This window comes from Podarcis vaucheri (genome assembly GCF_965113315.1).
Source record: "Podarcis vaucheri genome assembly, chromosome: 10".
NCBI classification, from domain to species: domain Eukaryota; kingdom Metazoa; phylum Chordata; class Lepidosauria; order Squamata; family Lacertidae; genus Podarcis; species Podarcis vaucheri.
In genome coordinates, this window is record NC_138748.1 from 7,394,242 (window position 1) to 7,418,012 (window position 23,771).

Genomic DNA, 23,771 nt, shown 5'->3' on the forward strand with positions numbered 1-23,771 from the left:
GCTGACACACACTCTGGATCTCTTAAGCACCTACACTCAGGTATTCATGGGTTTCTTTTCTTGAGTAATGGGCTGTGTTTTTGAAGCTGCGAACAAATTAACAGGGTGACTCTTCCCTCCGTGTGTGTGTGTGTGTGTGTGTGTGTGTGTGTGTGTGTCCCCTCCCACCTTTCCACATCTCCCTGCTTAACTGTTTCCTGCCTCGCTTTAAATCCTTTCTTACAGGGAAAGAGACCTTTGGGAAGTGATTTTGCCCTTTTGGCTCCTTTCCCCTAGAATTATAGTATTGTAGAGTTGGAAGGGACCCTGCTGAGGATCATCTAGTCCAAGCCTCTGCAATGCAGGAATATGCAGCTGCCCCATCCTTTTTACATTTGCTCAGCCCTCGTTTTCCCTCCTTCTTCTATGTAAATTTACATCTCTCCCCCCCCCCCAAGATGCTAGTCCTACTCAGAGCAGACTCACTGTAATGGATTAAAAATCCAAACATTAATTTCAAAGGGTCTGCCCTAAGTAGGATTTAGTTGGATGCAGCCTGTTATTATGACCAAAGCATCTTACCCAAAAATATCTGCACAAACCAATTTATCTGAGTGCATTATTCTCGGGGGAGAGGGCCTCACTTATTTATAACTGCTTAATCGCCTTGCCGGGCCTTCCCACACCTGTGGCGAGCCCCACTGGGCTTTTCCACGCCTGCAGCGAGCTGTGAAAAGGCCCAGCGGGGCTTGCTGCAGGCAAGCGGGGGGCACCTATGACACCACCTAAATCCACTGTACTTGAGCACTATACTTATGGCTGTCCACAGAAGCAGCGTGCAGGTATGAGAGATTACATCCTCCCTTATTGCTCCTGATTTGCACTATTCTTGGGTGCTTTTGCTAGGCAGGAATAGGCACTTGAGCTCTGTCTGTGGTTGAAGCAAGAGAAACAAAGAACATGATGAGGCATTAAGTAAAGCAAAGAAGAGGTGGAGTCTGAGGTGACAGGAACTGAGTTCCTTCCCACCCCCTTGGGAAGTGGGGGGGGGGAGAAGAGAAGGACAATCGGAGGGAAGGGGAGGACCATGGCAAATTGACAGGACTCCTGCATGAGGAACAGCAAAAGGGCCCCAAACACGGTGGCCTTAGCTATGACACTGACTAAGTATCTTATTTTTTCCTTCTTTTAATAATTTTGGGGGGGGGGTGACAAGAAATTTTCCGCACCGGGTACCACCTGAACTTGCTACACCACTGGTTCACATTAAACCAATGCATGCTAACCAGGTCTTTGTCTTCTCACAGCTGATGACTGGAAATGCACAGAACACTAACAGCTGAAGGAGTTGAGAAGCATTTCATTTTCTGAAGTTCAAAAGCTCAATGCTGAAAAATAAGAGTTGGAAGCTATGGAGTTGTTATGACACCAATTCATATTAATGTTGGGGTATTATGGCATTTTCAGGGGTGGAGCAGGATATACCGAATTTTTTGCACCATAACACTCACTTTTTTCCTCCTAGAAAGTAAGGGGAAATGTCTGTGCGTGTTATGGAGGGAATGCCTACGGGTGGCGGGGGGATCTGCTGCAGTTGTGAGCAGAGGATCCATGGTTCCCCTTCCTTTCCTCCTCCGTGGCTCGCTTTGAAACAGCAAAGCGGGAGAAGAGCTGCTGAGTGGGGAGGAGAGGGGGACAGAGAGCCTGCTTGCTTTAAAGGAGCAAAGCGGGAGAGGAGAGGAGCCACTTACACGAGTGTAAGCGGCTTCTGTCCGGTTGGTTCCTTTAAAGCAAGCAGGCTCTCTGTCCCTCTCTCCTCCCCACTCAGCTCACTAAATAGCAGCAAAGTTTTTCAGCTCGCTAAGCCGGGGATGAGCGGGGAGGAGGGAGAAAAGCAGAGCCTGCTTGCTTTAAAGGAGCAAAGTGGGAGAGGAGCCTTCTCCCCTTATACCCTTCTTCTTCATTATTAGCAGCATCCTTCTCCACCCACCCCACGCGTGCTTCTTCTCCCCGTAAACCCCTCTTCTGTATTATTAGCAGCATCCTTCTCCACACGTGTTCCTTGTCCCTTGAGTGCTTTTCCTTCCCTCCCCACTTAAAATGTGGTTACAAAGCACAGATCCACATGGATCCTCAGGATTTCTGCACTGGGTCACCCCAAATTCACCATCAGATCACATAGCATGTCCATGGCTACATCTTGCACCAAAAAATCACGCACCCACTGTTGCCTGGGGCCACAGTGGTGCAAAAACGTGGTTACAAAGCATGGATCCACATGGATCCTCAGGATTTTTGCATTGGGTTACTCCAAACTCACTGTCAGATCACATGTCTGTGGCCACAGCATGAACCACAAAAATCATACATCCTTTGTTTCGTTTAGAATTTTTTTTATTGTTTTCCTCCTCTAAAAACTACATGCGTGTTATGGTCGGGTGCGTGTTATAGAGCGAAAAATACGGTAAATAATGCAAAACAAGTTGACTTGCTTTAAATATGCATTAGATTGAACTGCCAGCCCCTCTGGATCCAAAGGGACCAATTCCTAAGGAATCTTTCATAGGACTGCAGCCATAGCACATACAACTATAAATGCATCATTTTACCAAGTCCAGGTCATGCTACTCAATTGCATGCTAAGGAAAAGTTCAGAAAATATTCCTAAAGTCTTATAGAAAAATCAGTTTTTAAAAAATAAAAATGGATGTCCAATAAGTTTTAGAAGGTGCAGGAGTAAGAGCTACCCACACCCAGAAGTATATCTGCTGTGTTTCTCCATTAGTCATGTTTCTTCTGAGATTGGGTCATTCTGCTCTCATTAAATTATTCCATCACATTCAACGCCACTGAAACAGAAGAACTATCCCTTACCCCACCCACAGGCTGATTGGAAGGAACTACACCACAATCAACAAATTATGCAGCGATGCCGCAGGCAAGCTTTTCTGTGAGTAGGTACCTCATACTCACACAAGTCTTTAATTATTCAATTTATCAAACATATTAGCCTGTCCAACTACAGAATTTGGGAATTATTATTGTACTAATATACATAATGGAGAATACCTTCTGTTCCTGCATTGCATACGCGGGGGGGGGGGATCTGACTGTATTTTCCTTAGTCAACTCAATCTTCTCCTGCTAACATATTTCATTTATATAAAAGAAATTAATCACAGTATGAAATATTTTTTAGAAAGTGGAAAAAAACCTCTTACCTGAGCATGAAAATTTGACATAGTCGTTGTCTCTATATCTTTCTTTCCCAAAATCTCCATTTTCACTGGCGAATTGGGAAAATTAAATGAAAAGTAGTCTAAAAAGTCAGGTAAGTAAGTAGCTGCCCCATGAACAATTCCCATTACATAGTAAGCTGCACAGTTTTCATTTTCACTAAAAACCAGACCCACAAATTCTTCTGCAAATCTCTCCATCTCCACAGGAGACAAGTGGGAGAGTTCATTACTGTAGGCATGGATAACTGAAGCACCTCCATTAGGCTGGTGCTCAATATGAATGAATTGTTTGAACTCCAACATGTCCAACCTTTTGAGTTTATTCTGAACCCGTGGCTCCTTTAACGAGACAAATGGAAACTCACTGTTCTCTGATATCTTGTACTCAGAGTCCTTCTTGGGATCCATATTTTTTCCATTGAAATCCTTAAGATGATTTTTGATTATGCCTTTGGCATCTTGATCCTCAGTGTCACAAAATAATCCCGAGCAGATGGTCTGAATAGATTTACTGTACATTTTTGGACGCTTCCTTTTTTCACACTCTTTATGCTTCTTTTTCTTTTTCTTCTTTACTTTTTTAATCTGTAGATCTTCTGCATTGCTTTTTGGTTTCTCCTTTATACCTGTTAAAAAAAGAAATATTTTCATTTTTGTATGTCTAAAGAGACATGCCAAGAAGATGAAAAACTGATTTACATGCACAGTGAAGTGATATGCCAAGTGAGGTTAAATAACTCAAAAAATTTTTACTTATTATCCCATATTTTCTTCAAGGAGCTCAAGGTGGTGTGCATCATTTTTGGCACCAGAAGGTTGGGGCAAGCTGGCAAGCAGAGTCCCTCAGAATGCAACTCTCATGTAAATGGGGAGTTGCCTATAGTACAATTTTCTAGGAAAGCAGGCAGCTGCTATACAATAGACATTTGTGTGTGCTTACCTTTCTGAAATAATTTCATCTCTCCATTCTCTTTCTTAATTTCAGACATTAACCTGTGTTTCTTCTTTTCTTTCTGCTTTTCCTTATCCCTTTCTGCAATTTTGTCTCTGATGGTTTGATCTAAAAAGGAAACAATTCATATTTAACCAGAACTTTACACAGAAAAATTACCACAATTATATTTGGTATAATAAGTAAATATTCTACAAAGTTCTAAGGCTCTCAGATATTGAGAAGAGACACTTTATACATAACGGTTGTGGGGCTTACTTAAAAAATTGAAACCAGCAAGTATATTCTACATCTACCATATGACCAAAACTCCTGAATTGACTCTGAGCCACAATTCTACGAGCCTAATAGATTAGATTCCCAAAAATGAAGAGAAGCCCAAGCCCCCGGAAAACAACTTAACTTTTTAGGACGTATGAGGTGATATAACTAGGATAAAGAAAATAATGAAACAGGAAGATTTCAGTTCTGCTAAATCAGGTGTGTTCCCAAGCATAAGTTATTATTGTTATTTTGTATATTATATCCCAGCCTTTCTCCCAAAACTACTAGTGTAAATGAATAAAAACATCTTCAAAACAGTGTTTGAAATTAGCCAGGCAGAAGCCGCATTTTGCAACTATCGGCCACTTGCGACCAAGTGAATGCCTGGGTGCCAGGATGGCGCTTGACATCTCCATCTGGAGATGCATGTCTGGGGATCACCGGATCTTGACTGTTTTCACACACTAATACCACATTCTGTAGAATTCTCTCTGTTATACAGTGGTGCCTCATAAGACGAAAAGAATCCGTTCTGTGATTCTATTCGTCCAGCGGTTTTTTCATCTTGCCAAGCAAGCCCATTGAAGGATTAGCGGATTAGTGCTATTAGCGCCTTTTAGTGGCTTATCTGCTGATCGGATCAGCTGATAAGCGGCTTAGCAGCTTAGAAAAAGGGGGGAAGGGGGAAAAACAGCAGGAACTCGCAAGACATTGTCATCTTGCGATGCAAGCCCATAGGAGATTCGTTTTGCGAAGCACCTCCAAAACGGAAAACTCTTTCGTCTAGCGAGTTTTCCGTCTTGCGAGGCATTCGTCTTGCAGGGCACCACTGTATTTCATCTGCACAATTGGAATGAATTTCAGGAACCAAAATGCTTTTTCTTGTCAGCCTGAGCAGAAGCAGTGAACAATGTCATATTTAATTGTTGTAGCTTATCTTCACCTACCCCACCCCACTGATCTGCTCTGCTCACAGTTGTGAAGAACATTCTTATGCTACGAACAGTTCATGTCACCATTAAGAAAAAGAGGTAGAAATAGATACGAGAACTGTCCCTGGATCAAGTGACTTTTCTTCTTTAAGTTCTGAAAGTTCTGAACTGAGCTCAAGGTTGTCATCTGAACTAGCCAGAAGATTAACTGTTGAACACAGTTGGTCCCTCATTAGAGCCATCTTGCCCAGAAATGGCAACCAGACATTCTGTTTTGGTGACTACAACCTTGGTTTAAGGAGCTATTTGGTGCCTAAAATGTATATTGAGTTTCTAACACTGATTCAAAACTATTCCAATACAAATGCTTTAATGATGATTTGTATGCTTGCTTTTCTCTACCCAGTTACAGACATGGCCAAAATTGTGGAAACCTTTTGGAAGATATGTATTTCTGAGGTTTGATGGCTTATAACAAGTCATTTTTATAATAATGCCATAAAATTATGTATCATTAGAAAGAATATAATGCAACAAACTGTTTAATTATCTTTATTCTATCAAAAGTTATACACAAATAAAAGACGTTATACACACACACACACACACACACACACACACACACACACAAAAAGGGTATTTTGTAACTTCTCGTCATTTCAGTTAGTACTTAGTTTAGAAACCTTTTGCCACAATTACAGCCCTACAACACCATCCAATGGAGTTAACCAATGATTTTTAGTTTGTCAGGTTTTATAATGTGGAAACAAAGATTATATGGTTGCTTTTATCAATTGTGCTTTATTCCTTGGTTGCTTCTGACTAGTTTCTTTAATCGACTGCAGATTTCCCATTGGAGTCAGCTCAGGGCTACTGTATCACTTTCTAGACATGGGATGTGGTGACACTGTGGTCTAAACCACTGAGCCTCTTGGGCTTGCTGATTGGAAGGTCAGCAGTTCAAATATGTGTGGCAGGGTGAGCTCCCATTGCTCTGTCCCAGCTTCTGCCAACCTAGCAGTTTGAAAGGACACCAGTGCAAGTAGATAAATAGGTACCGCTGTGGTAGGAAGGTAAATGGTGTTTCTGTGCACTCTGGCTTCCATTTTGGTGTTCCGTTGTGCTAGAAGCAGTTTAGTCATGCTGGCCACATGACCTGGAAAGCTGTCTATGGAAAACACTGGCTCCCTCAGACAGAAGTGAGATACACGCCGCACCCCATAGTCGCCTTTGACTGGACAACAATCCAGGGGTCATTTACCTTTACCTTTTACCTATCACTTTCTAGGTAACCAGTTAACTCTTTTCACTCTGTTTGTCACTGATCAGGTTTGAGTTAAAGAAATCCAATTATTGTTACATAGGGCAGCTGTGCTTTCTTCTTCTGGTTATTTGGCTATAACTTTAGTTTTATTGGCAACCTGATCTTGCAATATGAATGGTGGGTACAATCTCTCCATAATGGAATTAACAAGGATCTAAGATACAGTGGTGCCCCGCAAGACGAATGCCTCGCAAGACGAAAAACTCGCTAGACGAAAGGGTTTTTCGGTTTAGCGTTGCTTCGCTAGACGAATTTCCCTATGGGCTTGCTTCGCAAGATGGAAACGTCTTGCACTTTTTTTTAAAAGCCGCTTGAAGAGGCGCAGTTGCGACGGACCGTGCTTCGCAAGACGAAAAACATCGCAAGACGAAAAGACTCGCGGAACGAATTCTTTTCGTCTTGCGAGGCACCACTGTACACCTCAATACTGGAAGCAAGGGGATATGAGAAAGAAAGAAGTGTTCTTTTGTGATTGTAGACATACTGAGTCAATAATTGTGCACTATAAAACTGTTCCTATCCTTTTTTTCCTGTAGAAATAGGCCAGCAATTCACTTCAACCTCAAAAAGGGAGGGTAAAGGGGCAGGGAAAAAACTAAGGGCTTGAGTCATGCATATAAAACCCCTAACTTGCTAGGAGAATGGGGACAGACCACCAATGAAAAGGGCAGACTTTAATATTGCATAGAAGAAGAAGAAACACTCCAGTACTGGTGAAGGGGAGGGTTAAAAAGAGAGCCTTGTTTTAATGGTGGAAAATGGTTTGGCCACTGCCTACAGAAGCCAAAAGGTGAAAGTGAGTGAGGCAAAAATAAAAGGGGGGGGGATAGAATTCCCTCCACTCGAATAAATTAAAATCACATTAATTAGAACAAATGTTTAAAAAGGAACACAGTTCCCTTATCTGAATGTGCTGTCAGGGCTTCCCAGTCCTTTGATGGCACCTGGCCCTTTTAAGTATGCCCCACTCTGCACCAGCTGGCACCCACCGGGCAATAACTCCTGAGAAGAACACATTCGGACATTGCCTGGAGACTCCACTTGTGGAAGAAGGATGAGGCACTCTCCATCAGCTGCCAAGAAGGAAGGGGAGACAGGGCGGATATAAAAAATCTTCAGAAAGAGAGGAGAATGTGGGTGAAATCCAGTGGAAATACAGGCAACAGGTTAGATAATCAGGCTGCCCAAATAAGGCATCTCTTCGGGTATTGGCTTAAAGTGATCCTTGCTTCTTGTGAGAGGTCTTTTTCAGGCAGTTCTCCTAAGTCCCATCAGGTGTGATCTGAGAGCAGCATTAGAAATTAGCCAGGCACCAGGTGCATTTTGCTACTGGCATGGGTCCAATTGTGACCATGTAGAGATTTCTGGGTGCCAAGTTGGCAACCACAGTTAAAAAACCTTTGCCTTAGTCCATAGATAATACAATTTCCATTGTGCTTGTTTCTCCCTCTTCCATACTGGAAACAAGTTAATTGTTGTAAGAGCAAGCTACAGTCAAGCAATGTAGCTAAGATCATCGAATCACAGAATTGCAGTGCTGGAAGGGACCCTGAGGGTCATCTAGTCCAGAATAGACATTCTGTTGTGGTGACTGCAACCCAGGTTTAAAGCGCCATTTAGCCCCTCACTTGTATATCTGAGTTTCTAACACTGTCTGAGAGGTGATACCAACAACCTATGCTTATCTAGCTCTCCTGCTCCCTGGGGAAATAGTAATGAAATAGAAAAGACTCCATTCTCTTTGGGAAGGAGCCTCTCATGGAACTGTGAGGCAGCTCTGGGAAGAACTGATGAACTCAGGGCTTGGAACTTACTGCCAAGGAGACTGGTCAGGAAAAATAAGACTTGGTAACAAAATGTTTTGTAAATGACTTTGGACTAATAGAAAACCAATAAAATGGAATTAAAAAAGACAACAGCTTAGATATTCTGAAGAAACCACAAGACTGAAGCAGTCCTGAGAAGAAGAGGTAAAGGACTTGCTGATTGGAACAATCTAGGGGAAGCAAATAATGTGAAGTAATACTGCTGGAAGGAAACACTGCTGAAAGCTGACTAGACATGAGCTAGTGCCTTTGTTTGGACCCCTTTGCTTGGCATGGTCCATGGAAAGCATGGAATATGCCCCCTTTGACATTCCTCTTCCACAGGAGCCACTATTTTTACAAAAAGTTCTCATTTAAATCAATACTGTTGGAAAATTTCTAATGTAATCCATTACAACTGTCCTGAGCTCCCCTGCCAACCCACTGCTGGCTCAATATTAAGTCCTGCCAAACTGACCATATACAGTCTATTCAATTACCCTGGAGTTGTCATGTGGAATCAGGAAAATAAATCTTTTTTTAAAAAAAAAAACCTTCAACTGAAGCAGCCAACATGTGAAGTGACCTTTCTTTTTACCAGATATTGCCTCTGACTCAACCCTTTTGCTTGCTTTTGGTGGCAATCAGATTAACTGGAGTGCGATCAAAAGTTCCCGATCAGTTGAATAGATCCAATCCCTGTCAAAAGCAGTGGGAAGGTCAGAGTCAAAGGCACTATCTGATAAAAAGAAAAGTTGACAGAAAAAGGCACCATGTTCACACAGTTCCACATTCAAGATGCAATGGCAAAGGAATAATTGGGATTATACTATTGCCTTAGAACACACTCCTCTTTGTTCCTTTGCAGCCACCATTTTAACTTTCCTGTGTCTGACATCAGGTGATGGGAGTGGGTGTTGTCAATAAAAGCCTTTATTCTGTTTAGGCCTTGACTGAAGTCTGGTACTTGCAGATCTCTGGGTAACAGAGAACATGGTTTCTGGTGACAACTCAGCTCTCGCTAATTAGGATGAGATCGTGGATTGAGTGCACCCGTGTTATCTAGCTATGGCTGGTAGCTAGCTCCAGGTCAACATGGAGACCTGCTTAATTAACAACAACTGTGCATTTGTGAGAATGCAGCAACTCAAATACTGTAAATTTCCAGCCAACCGAGCTTCTGACCAGCTGGGAAATTTGGGTTCAGTTGCTAGACCATTTTTTATATGTCCCAGTTGTTCCTATGCGGAGAACAAAATAAGCTCCTGACAAGCTCATTTAAACAAATGTATATACTGTACATATACTGCAAGTTACTAGAAAACTTCTGAGTTATAATATACAAGTGACACAAAATAAGCAGTAATTGACCAAGCATTTCAAAACCTACAAGTGAACAGAAGTTTTTCCCATCTGTTTTAAAATAATGTAGGATGCCAAAAGCAGCAGCTGGTTTGCATCAGCTGAGAGAGGGCATCCCACTTCAGCATTAAAATATTATGCAAGAAGCACATCAAGATCAAAGGCAGCTAATGCAACAAAATTCCACACAATAAGGACTGTCATCACAGAAAGAGGGCAAAGTTACTGCATCATTGCAGTAGAGACAGAGATCTAATCACAGGTCATTGTACAAGGCACTATGAAAACAACTCCTGCTCTACACACTCCAGGCAAAACTCTTTTAGCAAAGCATAAAAAGCACAAAGAAAGAAAGAAACTAATCACTTTCAAAAAAAATTATGATGTAATAACTGTATGCCAAATTCATTACATGCACTATGACACAGAAAGCTTTGAATGATAGCAAGGAGGCTGTACAGATATTTATTAGCATGTTCCTTTTTCATTATCTCCCAAGAGAGCAAGGAAAGATGTTTGAAAAGAGTTTGTCAGCAACAATACTAAAAATATAACAGACTTCCAGCTTATCAATTTATCATTAAAAATTGAAAGCTTTCATTTTTAAACTGTAGAAACAACAGACCATGAAGATGGTTTACAGCAACAATGCCAACCATTTTAGTGTTGAAAGAAATGGAAAAGGCATTCTGAAACACACCATTGTGTATTGGGGATGGGTGCTTCACCAAGCCCTGAAATCTAAGTTTTACTGCATTACTAAACAAGGGACATACATAGGATTTGGAATCAGAAGAGTAATTACAAATGTTGAAAAATACAGACTACATTCAGGTATTTGGTCCAGGAGTACAATCTGGCTGTCTGACATGCCTTGACATTTATGTTCACGATATAGTCTTTCAAGTTCTAGATCAGTTAAAATGTGATGAATTTTTGGAAATATACATGAGCAAGGAACTACACAAACACGTGAAATAGTAGAAAAGCTTATTTAAACTTCTGCAAACTTCCTACTTTCTCATATCCACAAAGATCAGCATGAGGGTTAGAATCAGAAATTATGGGTTGTTATGACACCAATTAACATTTAATAAATAAAATAGTCATGCTAATTATTCTGAAGGGTGGGATAGCATATAAACAATATTAAAATTTCCCACTTCTAGACATTTCCTTCAAATATGCATCAGACTGGGTCCAACAGGGCTGACTCCCAGGTAAGGATGCAAACCTGTGAAAACATATGATAAAAATCTGAATTTTTTAATAGTATTATCAAGAGTAGCTAAATAATTATAGGATGCAGCTTCAATCTGTCTGTGGCTGCCCTGTATGGTGATTCATTCAACTACAGGCAGCAGCCTTCTCAGTAATAAACCTTCCATACTAACATCCCACTCATGCTAACCACTGGATCTTTGTCAGTAGGAAGAAGTATACAAGTTTTGTTTTCAAGGTGAGGTTTGCTCAAGCAACAATGTCTTCCTGACCATTGGCATTTTCCTACATCTTTGGTTAGTCACTGGTCTTGACTTCTCCTTTGTCCCATAGTTTCCAGTTCATGGCTCACTCCAGACTCCTGCCCACAGCACAGCACTGACAATATCCAAATATATTGCTACATCTTAATTATAAGGATATTTTATGAGCTTTCTTCACTGAAAGGTACTGTATATTCTTTGTGCAGTATGTTACTGAGGTCAGCAAATCATATATAAACCAAGATTTAAAAAACTTTCCGAATGTTTACTGCTGTTGATGGGTTTTCAACATTTCCTTCCAATTTTCTGCAACAGTAAAATACTAAAATATACCCTAGTACCTTCAAGAGTAGAAGTCTGACTCTCCTTCTCAAAAACATATTTCTCATTCATATATATATATATATATATATATATATATATATATATATATATATATTTGCTTTCGTAGATTTTCACGGGTACAGGAATGCAGGTTTTGGTGTCTTCGGGTGTCTTCCCGTGTAAGAGTCGGGGTGTCTGGGCGACGTTTCGACGAGGTCATATATATTCTCTCTCTCTCTCTCACACACACACACACGCAAACATATACACAGACATATATGCACATATACATATACATACACACACACCAACAATACAACCCTATGAGCCAAATTATATATGGTATACGTTCTTAGCTTGAGTTCAAACAGGAAGTGTTTTTTTATTATTTATTTTTATGTTTTCTGCTACATTTCAATGCCCTACAGACAACTCCCAATTTATGCAGGGGTTGTGTTCCAAGTGAAATCTCATATAACACCATTGAAAAAGCATGGAAACACCCCATGCTGTTCCCATTCCCCCCCTTTTTGTGATATTTTTGGGTCACTTCCAGGTTCAGTGTGATGCGCATGTGCGCACAAAAATTGGATGCACCTAAAAAGGCGGCTGCCTGTACTAAAAAAAATCCATTATGCCTTCAAAAATGTATGGAAGTTTACATCACTTGTCTTGTAAAGGTAAATAACTGCATGCAATTTTAGCCGGCATAATGCACACACTGCATATGTTTTGGCATTCTCTGCTATTCCAGTTCTCTAATTCTGGGCACTCTCATATGGTGAGTACAGGAATTCTGCAAACTCTGGAACAGCATCATTTTTAAAATTGTGCTGTTTGCTCCCATTCACTACAACAAAGCCACACACTAACACAATATTGCTATATCACTGATAGCTTCAGCAGTCTCTCTCAAAATGCATGGCTTCTAGAAGTGTGTATGACCACTGTTTTAATATTAAATGCAATGTGGTTCCAATTCACTTAATTGAAGACATAAAGCTAAAAGTCAAATGTTCATTATGACAAGATATTGAATGTCTGTTCCATCCTTCCATATAAGCAGTTTCAAAGAGAGAGTTTGTTTGGGACCATTGCATCCATAATTTGCAGCTGGACAGAAGGTTGCACCACTTCCATCTCAAGTACTCAGTTGCAAAACACTTTCCTTCCCTACTCATTTGCCTTCCTCTCGCAACTGCTACTAGCTGCTCCAGGGGGAGACTGTCCCAATGCAAAACACCTCAGATATTGTCACAACCTCCTACTGTCTCAGGCAGTCTGCTGCAAGGCGTTGGTGCCTCCAAAGGAAAAGACAGAAGCCTGACAGTCAAACAGTGAGGAAGAGCATGACAACCTTCCAAATTTGATCTGTTCATATTTTAGAGAAATATATTAAGACAAAGCTTACAGCACAGTGAACACACTTTTGAGATCTCTTTATGTATCATGCACCTCTGGCTTTATCTCAATTAACTTGCAAAGTCAAGGAGTCATTCAGGAGGAAATGTTGGCAAGAGATTATCAGATAAAGGGAGGAACTGAAAGGTCACAGATAAAATAGTGACAGCCTAAGTAAGAGGGAGAAGATATTTTAAAAATTGTCGTAGACAGTTAGAAGATTACTAAATGGCATTAGAAATGTTTTACAAACCTTAAAAGTTTTACCCTGGTCAGTTCTTTCCAAACCACATAAAGTCATCAAACTTTCATAGTGAAAAGAAACACCTAACTGTAAAATCTCCAGAAGTGAAAGAATTCATCCATTCCATTTATATGCTGCTTTTCTGCCAAAAGGCACCCAAGGTGGTTTACAATTTTAAAGGACTAAAACAAATGACACAACATTTAAAACTGGCTGGGATGGGGGGACTGATCTCCTTTACAACTACAGTTAAAAACATGCTGGTGATATTATTTTTCAAGTACCGGTAAATGTAATTGAAGTAGTGAGAAAACATTAGTTTGTTCCAGGGTCGAAGAGTATCTTACGAACATCATGCACCAGGTAACTTAGAAAAACCTGTGCCCTGCAACTACTTGAGCTCTACTCATGTGCAGTTTTCATATTATTTATTAATACTTATTACAAAGATGGAAAGAATGTTCATGCTTTTATGTAAAAACAGTTTTGTCCTTTCTTCTGGAAATGTCTGATCATTCATTTTAAATAAATATGAAAATGATCAGGAAGCAATTAAAAAAGGTGATTGTAGCATCTTGGCAGGTATACAGGGGGGGGAGACCTATCTCCTTTTTTAAAAAACAATTATACTTTATAAAAGGCATGCAGGATAAATAATCAAGTTATTTGATTATGATCATTTATTAAGTCTATTAATTGCAAAACTAATGGTTTTTTAAATAACTATAGCAACCAGTTGCCCTACATGATTGTTTAGCAAGTCCATCAGTTTCAAAATAGAAAACTTACCTGTATCAATTCACTATACCTAGCAATAGAAAGCTGGTATCTATTGACTCACTTATATACCCAATTTCTTCCTCCAAATTTGAACCTAGATTTGGGCCACATGGATAAGCAGCACAAAGGAGCAAAACCAGCCGTTGCAATCCAAGTTTTGAACCCAAATACCAGTTTCTTAGTTGTCCACCAAAATCTCAAAGATTGTCTCTTGTCCATTAACTTATGGCAAGTGACAATTCCTTTCACACAAGCAGCAGGCCTCCTTTCTAATTTGCTTCAGCTTTTCCTTCCTACAATATCAGCATTGATCATTCCAACTGTAAATGCCCCTTTTTGTTCCACATTTATCAGAACGGGAGCTCATCTTTGCTTTTCCAACTGCCAATCACCACAGGCTGCAATATGTCTGCTTTAGCAAAGTTAGAGCAAAGCAAAGCAGGCCTGTACAGGTTAAACAATAGACTCTCACTTTTTATTCCCAGCATTTTATCTTTATGTATGAAGCAGTATTTTTATTTGGCAGAATATTCCAGCATGCAATTCTGCATCTGAATCCCAAAGTGGCACTGTCTTTTGAGTCTCATGAGCTATTCCTGAATGTCTGAATTAGCTGAGAGAAAGAAGAGCCAACTGCTGACAAGAGAGAAAATCTTGTGAAAGCAGGACAATGGGGAGAGGTGAGAAGGAAAAGAAGGGCATTCTGGAAGCAATAAAAAACAAAAACACTTGTGCTTAATCTAACAGGATGTGTTGATGTGTGTGTAAAATATTGGGGGAGGGGTCACTTATCATAAATAAAAACTAGAAAATGTGCTCCTCTGCAGGTTCTGAATATAATTTTGGTTCCCAGTTTGCAACTCATTGTCTACCCTATAAACTTAATACATACATACATAAGGTAAAGGTAAAGGGACCCCTGACCATTAGGTCCAACTCTGGGGTTGCGGCACTCATCTCGCTTTACTGGCCAAGGGAGCCAGCGTACAGCTTCCAGGTCATGTGGCCAGCATGACTAAGCTGCTTCTGGCGAACCAGAGCAGCGCACAGAAACGCCGTTTACCTTCCCGCCAGAGTGGTACCTATTTATCTACTTGCACTTTGACGTGCTTTCAAACTGCTAGGTGGGCAGGAGCAGGGGCCGAGCAACGGGAGCTCACCCCATCACGGGGATTCGAACCGCCGACCTTTTGATCGGCAAGTCCTAGGCTCAGTGGTTTAACCCACAGCGCCATCCGCATCCTACAGACATACATGCATAGACTTAATGAATAATTTTTAAATGCCACAATGGATTAAGCATTTAGAAACATGAAGAACTGTGCGCTGCATATGGAATTTAGAGCAAAGGAGATGTTCTATTGCTTATGCATATCACAGCAAGCCAAGATTTGAAGTTAGAAAGACTCTCTGGCATTAACTCAACACGGATTATGTAGCACTTTGTACCATTCCCAATTCTAGATGTCAGTTTCAGAGATTGAGAAATAAGAAGCATCTTACAGATGACTTCATGTCATCAGCAAAGTTGTCTTTTAAAAAAAGTCTTCTTCTCCAATTACGTTGTCAGTTGGGGCATCAGTTAGTTGATGCTGCATCCATCCTTTGCCACAGATTTGGCACCCTCTCCTCCCTTGAAAGCATGACCTACTTTATAAACTGTCCCCAAATTTCCAACATCTTCACTAAAAGAATTAGTAGGTTCCTTATGTAAACTATCATTTATGTTAATTTGAAATGTTTCATTGTGTGTTATTAATGGAAGTGTGCCCTCTTAAAAGCCAGGTAAACAAAACATGTTCTGACTATGTATCATATGCATCAATGTGGACTAGTGTTGTAAGAATAAAGTCATAAAATAGCAAAGCCAGAACCATTCCCCCCCACACACACACATTAAGATATTTTTAGAACAAATAAGACTGAGAACTGATATTTTGAGTATCAAAATTTTTGGAAACAAAGCACAGAGTGACAGAGAAAATGAAATATTTGTTCAGTGTTTGTAAACTATTTTTCAAGAACTAGAAATATTACGTCCATTTTTCCTGTATTTATGAAATTTAACATAATATGAAAACAAAAGAAAAGAAAAACCACATATACAGGATTTAAAAGCTTAACAGACATAATCTGTAAAAAAATGGATAAATTATAACACTATACAGTTGCAAATCATTAATAAATTTATTATTCAATAAACAAAGATAATCTTTCTATGAACCTCTTGATATAAGATCTAAAATAACTTTTTGGAAAATATGTTTAACAAAATTAACTATTTCCCAAATCTTCTTAAACCACCCAGATTTGTGTAATGCATGTTTTCGTACAATTAGCAACAACTATTTCTAAAAGTGTAAGCTACCAATAACCGAATGATTAATTGTAAATATACCTGTTCTACTTACTCTTTTAGAAAACCTAGTAAAACTTTTCCAGAATCCAAAGTTAAACCAAATTAAGGGGGTACTGTCTATTAGACAAAATCTCTTTTCATGCATCTTTAAAAAAGCTGTGTTAAAAAATTATCATGAGAAGACTGTCCAACATATTTGAATAAATAGTACTAGGTGTATGTGAAGTTAAATACCACCTACACTAAGTTTTCATTTAAGTCTGTGCTGATCAAATTTGTTGCTTCATAACAGAAAATTCATATCCATTCTTTATCTTGCATATTGCAATTCTGACTTTTCTCATTACTGTATTTAACTTACTCATAAGTAAGTCCCATTGTGTTCAAAGCATTTACTACCAGTTAAGTGCAAAGAGGATTAGTTTCATTTTGCACAAGTTCAGTACTGTCATTTTGGCAAATATCATTTTGATCTACATCAGTTCAAAACACAATATTCAAGACATTCCAAGTGAAATCTGAAAATAATAACATGTAAATATATATTTACTGTTCTGGTAAGAATAAGCAGTAACATTTTCTGTATGGATTTATGTATCTTGTTGTAGCACAACTTTCAGAATCTGATTGGCTTTTTCACTAAAATCTGAAGGTCCACCAAACAAGGATGGGGCAGAATAGTTAATCAGAAAAAAGGTGGAAACGCTCTTAAGAATTTAGGTACAGGATGTTTCTGAGTCTCAGTCCAGAAATTTGTCATCAGCACTAAAACCAAATTCACTTGAATAGTTTAAGCATTGCAGATACTGAAAAGGAATCTGCTGGTGTAAGAGCAGAAAGACAAGATAATAAAGTAAAAATAAATTCTGGCTCTGTGAGCCATTTCAAATGTCTAAGCAACTGCTTCAAAAGTTTTGCACTTTTTTAATTAAAAAGTACTGTCACATTGATTTTATTTTCTACTATAATATAAATGTTGTATTAAATTTGGTTCTCTTCTTTTCTATAACTTTGTGATCCTGTTTTGTATTTATTTGTTTGAATGTTTATTAGAAATTGCCCATGTTATTTAGCTGAATAGTAAAAATAAAACATTAACTTACAACTAAAACAAGTAATGATTAAATCATTTAAACAAAGGGCTAGGACAATGAGTTTAGTCATATCTTGAAAACAGAAAGCTCTATCCTAGCCATTTCACCATGAACGCATTAACATAATTAGATCGTTCTAAATTCATGATCTCTGTGACAGATACAGACTTGACTTTTAAACGAGTTCTGTAAATGTCAAAACTATCCCATCAGTGACCACACAACATTTTTAAATAAACATAGACTCATGCTAAAATTAAATATATAAATAAGGCCCTACAAGAAATGATTTTCTTGTTCCCTGGGCAACAACAGGGCAACTCCTCAAGCTTTGGAAACCTTTTGTTTTCATAGCTCACACTCATATGTTCACCCAACTTCAGGACATTAGTTCAGTGTGGGTTGAGACGTGGACATTAAACTACTGTGCAGAGACACTGAGCAACCCAACCCCTTACCCCTCCTTCTCAAATAAGTAAAAATGCAGGAACCAGGATCCTGCCTCTCAAACATGGAAAGCATTTCTGTGCATGTTAGCTCTCTAGTAACCAAAAGAATTGAATCCAACAAATATATTCAGAGGATTTACAGTTTAAGTAGTACAGAATATATAATTGTTCAGATACACCTTGGCTTAGATTGACAGCCATGACACCTTAAATTGCAGTCTATGAGACACAACATGAAAACAACAATTCTCTGACAACATCTACCTCTTTTTTTATATTCATGTGTCAAGGAGAGGGGGAAACGTTACAGCTATTCAGATTAAGATTAGCTGTACTCTGCATTTCCCAATTGTGTAGAGTTTAGTTATGTTTCTTTGCTTCTGTATTAGAAAAGCTCTATAACAGCTAACCCTTTTATTGAAAAGGATTCTGAAGTGTTATAAAATCAATTCATCAATGCCTAGTAATTTAAAGTTTAGCTTTTGAAGCAATATTTTCACACCTCCTTTGGAAGCATTGGTGTTGAACCTGGTCAGACACAAGCAGATGGAGATTTCTATACGAGAAGGCACTTTAGCAGTTAGGAGTTTTCCAAGAAGTCAAACAAGAGACTAATTGGTGGAGCCACAGAGAATCTCCCTCTTCCTTCCTTTCAACGACACCAGAAGTTTTCGTCTGCTGTACAAGCAAGGAAAAGTTAGACTACAAGTGCTTCTGCAGCAACAGAACCCCTGCACTGTTCTAGAGCTTGGGTTTCTGATGTGGTACTCTCAGGCACAAATGGGTTCTTACTAGAGGCCGGGTCATTTTCCATACTCCAGAAACACTCCCTAGTACAAAGCACTTTTATAATACCATTTAAACATGCATTAGTGCTCCAACACTGGGAAATCAAGTGATGAAATCCCTGTGAAAGGAAAAGGAGGCCTGGATAAATTACAGTGGTGCCTCGCAAGAAGAAAAGAATCCGTTCCGCGAGTCTCTTCGTCTTGCGAAGCAAGCCCATTAGTGGCTTAGCGCTTTTAGCGGCTTAGCGGATCAGCTGATAAGCGGCTTAGCGGATCAGCTGATAAGCGGTTTAGAGGCTTAGCGGATCAGCTGATAAGCGGCTTAGCAGCTTGGGAAAAAGGGGGGGGAGGAAAAAAACCCCGCAGGAACTCGCAAGACATTTTCGTCTTGCGAAGCAAGCCCATAGGAAATTCGTTTTGCGAAGCACCTCCAAAACGGAAAACCCTTTTGTCTAGCGGGTTTTCCGTCTTGCGAGGCATTCGTCTTGCGGGGCACCACTGTACTCTTGACACACTAATCGCCTGGACTGTACTTCATATTCAGAGATGCATAAGACTATCCAGGTTGTTTGGTCAGCTGTCACTACCATAAGAAACAAGCATCTTTCAGAAAGTTTGCTACTACTCTGAAAAGCCAAATATATCTACAATTTATTACATTTTATTCCACATTTCCTCTAAAAAGGAGGTTAGACTAAATGACTCTCGGGATACCATTCAACTCTACAATTGTATGAGTCTATGAAACACTTTAGTGTGGAATACATAGTTTCCCTTCCCTTCTCTCCATTCACACAAACACTTTTTACTTTCTTGTAACTTTATAAGATAGGTTAGGCTGAGAGATAACAACTGGCCCAAGGTCACCTAGTAAACTACATGGCTGAACCTGCTTCTAGCCAATCCAAGTTCAACACTATCTGACACACCATGCTAACAACAATCTATGGGTTACAAAAGCTCTAAGTGGAATACAACATTAATTAGAAATATTAGGAAAGCATTCTTCATACTGGTGTGATTAGAAGACCAGTCATGTATTATTATTTTTACTAGACTGAATGTCTAGAGTTTTTTTTTCCATCTGTTGTACACCAAAAGCATGACAGATGGAATAAAGTAAATCAATTATTTTCCAGTTTACAGAAATTTTGCTATGTTTACCTGGATATAATACATATTCACACTACAAACGTGAATAACCTGTGATGTGCCTCAAAATTGCTCTTGTACAATCATTAAAAGAAAAATGTGATACCTATAGACTTAAAGATAGAAGCATTCTGGGTAAGTTAAAAGAAGTGCAAGGTTTACTGCTGTGCATTGAAAGCAAATGTAAAGTTAAGCACTGTTTGAAAAGGACAAGAATCTACGTACATGGTTTTACAACTGAAGTTACATGTGATAGGGCAGCCATATGGCTTTTATACACGTTTGCCCAGTTCACACATGAAGTTGCAGAATGCTGGTGGTGGTGCCTTTTTGTTTTTTACATGAAAGGAGCATACAGGTGAGGAGAACTGAAGTATTTCCTGGTTTACTTTACTGTGCTTCACTGGTTTACTGAATTTTGTCCCCAACTTGGCTTCCCACCCAGGATCAGAGATGGGCTTAAAAAAATTGCTCCAGATATCAGAGCATAACAAGACAAGCTGAAAAGTGGATAGTTTCACTCCACTCACCCTTGAGCTTCATTTTATATAAACAAACTCCACACCCACACCTTATACGTGAAGAGGGCAGACACGTGGCAGCCTCATCACATTTAGTCAGGTCGTCAAGTATTTCTCCCCCACTCTATGTAGCCTTTATCTGTGATAGATATTCTGCCACTAAACAACAACTAAGACCAATGTAGTGCCGTTCCTTACAAAAAGATCAATAGGAACATCTCATTTGACAAAAAAATTGGATTAATATTTAAGGACACAAGTGAACCTCAGCATTCCACAATGATTATTTTTCAATGAACTGACGAATCGAAGGCTGCAATCAAATGTATATCTGACAGTAAACCCTAGACTCAGTGAGACTTATTTCTGAGTAAATATTTTTTACTCAACACTGTAAATCTCCTTTTAGTGTAATCCAGAAATTTCATAGATCAATACTGTCCTCTTGAATCAACGGGTGAGCTGCAAAATGCAACTTTGCAATGTTAACCACCACGAACTATTCATCTCTAAAATGTATCCATATCGACTTAGCACTGTTCTGGAACATAGTCCCTGCAGCACTACAGTTAAGGCTTGCTAAGACAGAGGTGGGGAAACTTCTCTTCCAAGCAACATGCACTGTAGCAGAGGTGAAAGTGGGCAAAGCAACAAATGTAATTTTTGCCTTTCTATAGTATGCTAGTTTCTACACACACTCCTCTTTATTCTCCACCCAGGCAAGCAAGGCGAATTATCAGAGCTCAATGACATGTTTCGGCCATGAAAAAACTCTTGGGAGTAAAAAACAGGGTTAATAAAGGATGTGGTCTGTGGAGAGTTCTGAGGGCCAGACAGAGAGTCCTGCAGGCCAAACATTCCCCATCCCTGTTCCAACATGTTAAATTCTGTTGCCTGCACTTCTGAAAAAAGGAGTCCATTTCTATACACCAGCTAAGATGGATACTACTAAACTCCTGTTGGCAACAAATGTATCAGTCTGTTCATTTGCTATTCTATTAAGCAATAATTGTGTGTGGTTGTGGGGTGCATTTAGTATTCTTGCCAGCTGCATGCATGGAAGAGAATATGCATGTTTGTTCTTAAGCTATATTATGGTGGTCCCCCTTGACATCACTCTTGTTATTGGCTTGCAGATTTCCAGAAGTGCAAGTCAAGGAGCTAATCCCGCCAACTAACACTGATCCTACCACACCCCATTTCTTTGCACCTGAAATTTATGCAAGCCTATGCTGGTTCAGTTATATAGATTTAGCCAAGCTGCCTAAGTTCCCTATACTGAAGTAAAGAGCCAGACTTCTCAGCTGCATCAGTACCAAGTGGAGTCTAATAATGCTGCAACTGGGCAAGGTCAGTTAGACAGTTAAATTGTTTGGGAACAAGTGCAGTTTACTTCCCCATAAATAAGCACAAAACTGGGCTAGCTGCATCCTATCCAGCTCAAAGACATATTGATATTAGATAGGATATCAAACAGCTTTTATATGATCATCCCATTGGGATTTTAAAAGCAGGCGAAGTTGCGCTCAAGTTTACAGCACTTTTACAGTTTCCATAATCATTAGGTGACTGCATTATGGCTGAAACCGTATATGCTGCAAAATACAAGTCAGCCATTTCTAGTTTTAAAATGAAAAACAACATTTTGAACTCAGCACATCATTTTGAACATTCAAAACACTTACACTGCTGTAATACGCTTGGCGTTCCTACCACAGGGCATGAGCTATCAATATTAACCCACTTAATAAATGCAGGCTTTCAACGAGACATTAATGTATATACTCATAATCAAAATTTAATCTGAACCATAAAACGGCATTTCATTGTTAAGATGCCCATCTGACTCTTTGCCGCCAGCTACAAGGCACCCTTATTTCCCTAATAGGTCTGAAAACCTAAGGCCTCTGGCAGCTTCCACCCACGGCAGTGGCCGTTTCCACACCCCCTTTTTGACAGGAGCCGCCAGACAGCGCTGCCGTTGCCGCTTTCCCTGCAAAAGGTACCCGCCACCAGCAGCACGACAGACCCCCCGCCGACGGAGCCCACCAGCCTCAAACCACCCCCAGGTGTAGCCCCGATAAGACAGGGCGAAGGGCACCCACCCACCCCCGCCGGAGACACGCGGCCAAGCGGCGAGCCAACGTGTTCGCTCCATGTGCCGCCGAGTCAGCCATTCCGGTGTCAGGCTCGCCGAAGAGAGCAACCATTTCCTCCTCCTTCTCCCTCCTGAACGCGGCTGCTTTCCTGGGAGCCCCGAGTCGGCGCGGCGGGTAGGCCGTTTCCCCGCCGCCGCCGCCGCCGCTCCTCCCGCCCCGCTCTCGACGTCTCCCCGCACCCCCGGGCCTGCCGGCTGCCTCCCCCGGCTCACACTCCGCTCACCTTCCTGGCTGTGGCGGTGGCGGTGCTGCTGCTGTTGCCGCAGCAGCAGCGCTTTCACGTCGCCGTTCTCCTCCCGGCCAGCCGCGCTCGGGCCACCGCCGCCGCCTCCTGCTGCCGCCGCCGCCGCCGCCACCATCGACGACCCCGGCAGGGCCCCCAGTTTCCTCTTCTCCTTGTCCCGCTTTTCCTTGGGCCTCTTGGTCTTGCTGCCGCCTCCGTCGGCGCCCGAGGCCAGGCAGCGGTGGGAGGGCGGAGGCGGCAGCAACTTGTGGGGCAGCTGAGGCGGGAAAACGAAAGACCCGCCGCCGCTCGCCGCGCTCCCGCCGCCGCCGCCGCCGCCCGAAGAGAACGCCGTGAAACTCCACACGGCGGGGCTTCCGTGTCCGACCGGGGTTGGCGCCCCTGGTATGTGCGGCGGCGGCGGCGGCGGCGGCGGAGGCTGTTGCTGCTGCCTATTACTGCCGCCGCCGCCCTCGCCGTTAACGCGCTTAGGCCCCTTGAGCGTCCGCTCTTCTGCTCCCTTCATGCGCTTGGCAGCTGACGGGAAGCCGCGCGGAGAGGCCCTGCTCTCTGCCGCCAAGTTCGAGGAGAAGGGCTCCGGCTGTGGCGCTACCACCGCGCCTCGTCCGGGACTCGGTGGCGCCGCCATTTTGAGATGCTGCTTGTATTTACCTCACGGCGCTCGTCGCTTGAGAGAGCCCGGGCGGTAGAGGGAGGAGGGGAGAGAGAGGGGGCGGGCTCACGGCCCGCGAGCGCCACGCTCCCCTCCCAATGGAAGCGGCGCCAGGATTGGACGGACAAAGAAAGCCGCCAATCGCCGAGCGGGGTTTGAACTCGGGCCGCTGCGGCCCGCCTGGTCGCTTTCCCGCAGCAGCAGCAGCGGCTGCCGCCGCGAGTGGCGCAGTTAGAAAGGGGAGGCCGGGCGAGTCGGAGCTT

General features: G+C 41.3%; 1 protein-coding gene across 1 annotated transcript in view; it reads right to left on the bottom strand.

Moving 5' to 3' along the window:
• Positions 1 to 23,484, bottom strand: part of RSBN1L (round spermatid basic protein 1 like) — a gene marked incomplete at its 5' end in the record, with an annotated part of 43,563 nt that extends 20,079 nt beyond the window's left edge. Inside the window, 3 exons of the mRNA XM_082239588.1 lie at positions 3,201 to 3,844; positions 4,159 to 4,278; positions 22,836 to 23,484. Of these exons, the coding sequence (XP_082095714.1) occupies positions 3,201 to 3,844; positions 4,159 to 4,278; positions 22,836 to 23,484 (1,413 nt within the window). The remainder of the gene's footprint in view (positions 1 to 3,200; positions 3,845 to 4,158; positions 4,279 to 22,835) is intronic.
• Between the last annotated feature and the right edge of the window lie 287 nt (positions 23,485 to 23,771).